At 31.6% G+C, this 6131-nt stretch overlaps 1 protein-coding gene across 1 annotated transcript; it reads left to right on the forward strand.

Annotated features, from left to right (window-relative positions):
- Positions 1-4391: 4391 nt before the first annotated feature.
- LOC120189998 (vacuolar protein 8-like) lies at positions 4392-6131 on the forward strand. Its single transcript, XM_039193133.1, is given in 2 exon segments — positions 4392-5796; positions 5799-6131. Coding segments are annotated over 2 exon segments (1683 nt in total). The 3' UTR covers positions 6077-6131.

A 6131-nucleotide genomic window follows, 5' to 3' on the forward strand; every position in this document is an offset into this window, starting at 1 on the left:
ATATTAACCAAATTTTAATCAAATCAATCTTATATAACTCAGGATATATCTCATCTCATTTACAATTATATTCGTCTCTCACGTTCTTGTTGTTATATCTTTACCGTTTTCGTTGTTCTTTGGTTTACTACGTGAGTAATAAGAAATTAGAGCTGCTTAAAAGATTGGATTCCATAATTATGCGTAAATATCATATAAAAATTCGAATTTAAATTTTTTACGGACCGTGTATAAAATAAGATTGAATTGCATAATCTTGGACCGCTTGTTACTGCAGAAAGAATAATACGCTATGCTTTTAAGGGAGAATAGGAAAAATATGGTTGGCTGGCGGCAGGGGCGTATTTAGGTATAGACCTACCTAGGTCATGGCCCGTTCTATGCCCAAAAAAATGTAAATTACTTAGTTAATCACTTACTTATTATTTAATTTATGTTTTGATCATCCGGCTAGTATTTATTTTAAATCATATACATCGTTACATTTTGGTTCTATTTTGGGGTCACTCTTATTTAAAAAATTAACAGTAATATTGATGTGTCATCATAAGACAGTGTCATATCAAGATTAAAAAATAATTAAAAATGTCATGTTAGCATCGCTGTTAATTTTTTAACGATAGGTGACTAAAACATAACCAAAACATAATGTTAGGAATAATTTTTAAAAAATAATAGTTGAATTGCCAAAACATAAATTATGTAATAGAGAGTGACCAAATAAGCAATTTATCATATATATATATATATATATATATATGAATTTAAGAAAATTATAGTACTCCAATTAATATATTTTCTAGATTTAATTTAAATATATATAATTGTTATTATACTTTTAAATAAAAGTATATAAAAGTTATGTTAGATGATTTTTTTTATATTGACTCGCCCTATAATTTTTTTTCCTGGATTTGTCACTAGTTGGCGGCAAATGAAAACATGGGTTTAGGGTTCGTGGTGAGCATATAAAAGAAAGAGGTAAAGCGTGTTAAGTTAATTACCCACTTGATTTGATTAGCAATATTAGCATGTTATGTTTCGGAAAGGCATCTTTAAAATGCAAAACATTGACCTAACATTCATCAAGTAACACACCGTCTTCCTCCACATGCTAATGTTCATCTCTACTTTTTTCCAATATTTTGCCTCTTTCCTTAAAGCATGTAAATGGTATCCAAATTATAGGGTGTAATTTTGTTTACTCTTCAATTATTAAAAATTATAAAATAGTCAGGGTATTGCTTTGTTGAGTCATTGATTATTAAAAGTTACTAAATGATCAAGATATTACTTTGTTGAGTCTTCGATTATTAAAAGTTATGAAATGATCAGTGTATTGCTTTGTTGAGTACCCATACTATTAAAAGTTATAAAATAGTCACTTGATTATTTATATATTTCACAGTCCTCATTTTCTTTTATAAAAATAGATGACACTTTGAACTGTACATTAACTTACTGACTGTGATATGATAAAATTTGATCTCAAAATCTCAAACAACAATATTTATCGGTCAACATGTTAACGTCCAGCTTAGATCGTCATTAATTTTGTAACAAAAAAAAAGACGACTTTGAAACATAGTCATTTGATCATTTTGTAACTTTTAATAGTCGAAACAGTCAACAAAGCAACACCCAATAGTCAAGGAACTATTAAAATATTTTTACTATGAAAAATAATTAAAAAAAGAGTTAAAAGTCTATTTAAATAGTAATAATATTTGATCTAATATTTATTAAAGGGAGAAATAGAGAAATTAATTCTTTACTTTAATCACTAAGACCACTAGTTGAAACCACTCGCTGAATTTAGCAGTTCAACAATTTAGACGTAGTAAGAGCAAAAATCAATAGTTAAAGTTTATTTGTTTCATGTGGACCAAGCTTATGATGCTTGCAAAATATAACTTTTAAGAATAAGAAGTTAGTCCATTTGTTAATAAACATGGTTTTCTTCTTCTTCTTTATAATGAGGTCCTCGATGAGCTATCATCCATCGGTGGGAGGTAAATTTATCAAAGATGAGGGTAAAATGGAAGTTATAATTTGGGATCTAACATTTGTGGTATAATTTGAGAATTTAAGATTTGAGTCTAAATTTAAAATAAATAATTTAAGAATGTTTAAATTTATTTTTTATTATAATCTTATGGTGTTATAAATTTAATAAAAATATATATTATAATAATAATAAATATTTTAAGATATCATAAAATTATATAAAAATTAATATAAAAAACTCAATTATCAAATATTTAAAATTCAATAAAATAATACAAGAATAATAAAATAATTCAATTACTAAATTAATAATTCACCAAAATAAAATTGTACCATCCGTAAAATGTTCAATGGAGAGATTAAGAGTTCATTGTCAAATAGTTGAGAGTATCTAAAACAAATACTTCTTTATAATCACCTTAACTTAATTAAAAAAAGTAATTATTTCCTTAGGAAATGCTTATGATCTCAATATCTAAAATTATCTTTAATTACAATACTGATACGAGTTAAAGATAATTGTTTATTTTCTTTTTTAATAATATTATTACAACGCTTGATATAATTTTTTTCTTCTTTTTATTTTGATCTTGAATGAGATCAGTGTTGGAGAACCAAACCAAGTGACCTACCATGTAAGCAGGGAGACTTATTATTCAAAACTATATAGGAAAAATATGTATCTAGACCTTTAATTTTTGTTTGTTTTGATTTTACCTTCAAGTTTTAGTTTATTTTGATTATGTCCCTCTCATTTTATATTGTTAGATATACCTTGCCCCCTTAAATTAGAATTCTGGTTAGATCCTGCATGTAAGCAAATACACTCCCTAAAAAACAATTCTTTTAAAATATTTTTTTCCGTTTACATATCTTTGTCAAAAGGGTGCTATTTCGATAAATGATATAATTTGGTAGTCATTTCTGTAAAAATAATAGAAAAATATTATTTTAATAAATTAGTCTAAACAAGAATCATAGGCACTGATGGATGTATTTTCCCCCTTTACTGATGAAATTAAATAGGAATTTAGAGTACTATATTGCATTGCCTAAACTGCAAGCTAAATACCAGCTTCCAGCCATTTATTTAAACTAAAATAAAGAATACACAACTTATTTATTAATGTAGGATCATGCAGTGTTGAATAATCTTCTTTGAGTAGGAAAAATAAGATCCATTTCCTTAAATGTCATTTAATAAAGATTAATTTTTAATCCAATATATATTTTCAATGGATTTAATGTTGGAATTTCCCAACCATCAAAATTGAAGCTAAATTTCTCATTAAACTAGCAAATTTCCATTTTTTTTCTTTATAAGAGCGAAGATGGTGAGATATTCTAAATATCGTAGAGCTTGGTCTCCCTACAATAGTAAAACAGAGTATAAATCCCTCTAAAAATATTAAATTTAAGTCAATGCATTGTAAAATATGATTGTAATCCCTACAATGATAAAATTATAGTTCGATGTTAAAAATTATTATTTTTTAGTCTAGAATGATTACAAGATAATATATGTTTAGAATCGCACTCTCTAAAAAGAATAATATTTCCATTAACCATTGAGATCATTTGAGTGATTCAGTTTATAAAATTATATTTTAATTCTCATAAAAATTATAATTCAATTTCAAGTATACCTTTAAATCCCATAAAATTAAGGAAAATTGATAAGTATTGAGTGCACCATAAGATGCATGTATGATTGCATTGCCAAGAAGCTAGTTGTGATACACATATGACCATATCATCAAAGGCCAAAAATTAATGGTAAAGTAAAATCTAAAAAGTATCAATTCTTGGGACCATCTATAACCTATTAATGCATCAGCACCGTACAATTAATTAAAGGTTCATCTTCTTACATTGTACAAATTCCGATAGCATTAAATTTGTCCAACCATATCGAACGGAGGAAAAAAGTAGAAGAACGTTGATGGAATCTGATCAGATTTTAAAAGATGAATTTAATTGTTGATAGGTGTCCCCAGAGCAACCCATTGTAAAATCCATTCATATCTATACATTGTAGTACAGATAAAATCATTATAAGATTGATGATATCCCTTTGATCAAATATCCACAATACTTTTAATCATCTTCCTTTCTCATCAGTTGTATTATTACACTGAGAGCTTTCAGTTACCCTTTTAACCATTGTTGTAATGGCGTACAATACATTTATACCCTTATCTTCTTCCTATTGACTTGTCACTGTTACACTACCCCGAAAGGTCACCACTCTAATCTAAATGTACACCATTAACTCATCTGCATTCATTGCCTCTCTTTCTCTCTTTTTCTGATATAGATCACTTGGATGGTTTGATTCATTTCTTCAAAGCAAACATTCAATTTGAAGGGGGGGGGGGGGGAAGATGAAATCTAGTGTGAAGCAGGCTGTTGAGGTCATATCTTCTTTGATTTCCCTTTCTCATTCCACCAAAGTTTTCAATGTTAAATGGCAACTTATTCGAAAGAAGCTTGAAGAGTTGAGTTCTGGGTTAATGGCAGTCGAGAACGGTTATGATTCAAGTGAAAATGCTGCAGCCTTTTCCGATTTGGTTCCTACCGTTTTGGTTACTATAAACGAGTGTTGTGATCTTGCAAGAAGATGCGTGGATCTTTCTTACAGTGGGAAGCTCTTGATGCAAAGCGACCTCGATGTTATGGCTACCAAAGTCGGTCTCCACGTAAAGAACATTTCCGGGATTCGGACAGCCGGAGTTTTAACTCACGGTTCCGCCATTGTTGTCTCGAGGCCCGGTCTAGGTGCTTGCAAAGACGAAATGAGGTTTTACGTGAGAGATTTGTTGACGAGGATGAAGATTGGTGATACAGAAATGAAAAGGCAAGCGTTGGTTAGTTTATATCAGGTTATGGATGAAGACGAAAGGTATGTTAAACTCGTGGCACTCGAAGTTGGTGATATTGTGAAAGTTTTAGTAGATTTCCTCGATTCACCAGAGATGGAGATTCAAGAAGAGGCTTCAAAGATTGTGTCTTTGATCTCCGGATTCGATTTGTACAAAAGGGTTCTTGTTGAATCCGGGATTGTCGGGTCTTTGAATCGTGTTTTGGAAAATGGAAGTCGTTTGAGCAAAGTAGGAGCTGTTAAGTGCCTTCAGACATTGACTGTAAATTCCGACAATGCTTGGTCTCTTTCGGCTCACGGTGGGGTGACAGCACTGCTGAAGATATGTTCGAGCAGTGAATTCGGAGGGGAACTGATCGGTCTCGCTTGTGGAGTGTTGAGGAATCTTGTCGGTGTCGAAGAGATCAAGAGGTTTATGGTCGAAGAAGGTGCCATTACTACGTTCATCAAGCTAACCAGATCGAAAGACGAAATCATGCAGATAAATTCAGTCGAGTTCCTTCAAAATATAGCTTCCGGGGACGAATCGGTTCGTGAAACGGTCGTAAAAGAAGGTGGAATCCAAATGTTGGTGCGTATCTCCGATCCAAAGTCGGCGACATCTTCGAAAACAAGGGAAGTAGCATTAAGAGCGATCGAGAATCTCTGTTTTTCATCACAGAGTCGCATAAACATGCTAATGAACTACATGTTCATAGACCATTTACTTTTCTTCCTACGCAATGGTGAGGTTTCACTTCAAGAATTGGCACTCAAGTTAACGTTTAGGCTCTGTGGCACATCGGATGAGGCTAAAAAGACAATGGGGGACGCCGGTTTCATGCCGGAGCTCGCCAGATTGCTTGATGCCAAGACGTACGATATGCGCAAAATGGCAATCGAAACACTCTCGAGCTTAGTCTCGGTCCCGAAAACCGAAAAAGATTCGTTCAAGATGACAGAAACATCCGGTTTCTTCTTCAATTGCTCGACGAAGACAAGGGAATTTCGGGAAACAAACAGCTCTTACTCTCCATATTAATTTCATTGACAAGCTGCAACAGTGGGAGAAGGAAAATCGCCAGCTCTGGATACCTAAAGAACATAGAAAAACTTGCAGAAGAACAAGTATCTGACGCTAAAAGACTTGTCAGAAAGTTGTCTAGCAATAGATTCCATAGCTTTCTTAGCCGTTTCTGGCATTCTTGAATGTATTTTTTTTTTCACTGTATATTTTACATAAGTGTTACAGTTAACTTGCATG

Source organism: Hibiscus syriacus, unplaced genomic scaffold, assembly GCF_006381635.1.
Source record: "Hibiscus syriacus cultivar Baekdansim isolate YM2019G1 unplaced genomic scaffold, ASM638163v2 tig00004072_pilon, whole genome shotgun sequence".
Classification (NCBI taxonomy): domain Eukaryota; kingdom Viridiplantae; phylum Streptophyta; class Magnoliopsida; order Malvales; family Malvaceae; genus Hibiscus; species Hibiscus syriacus.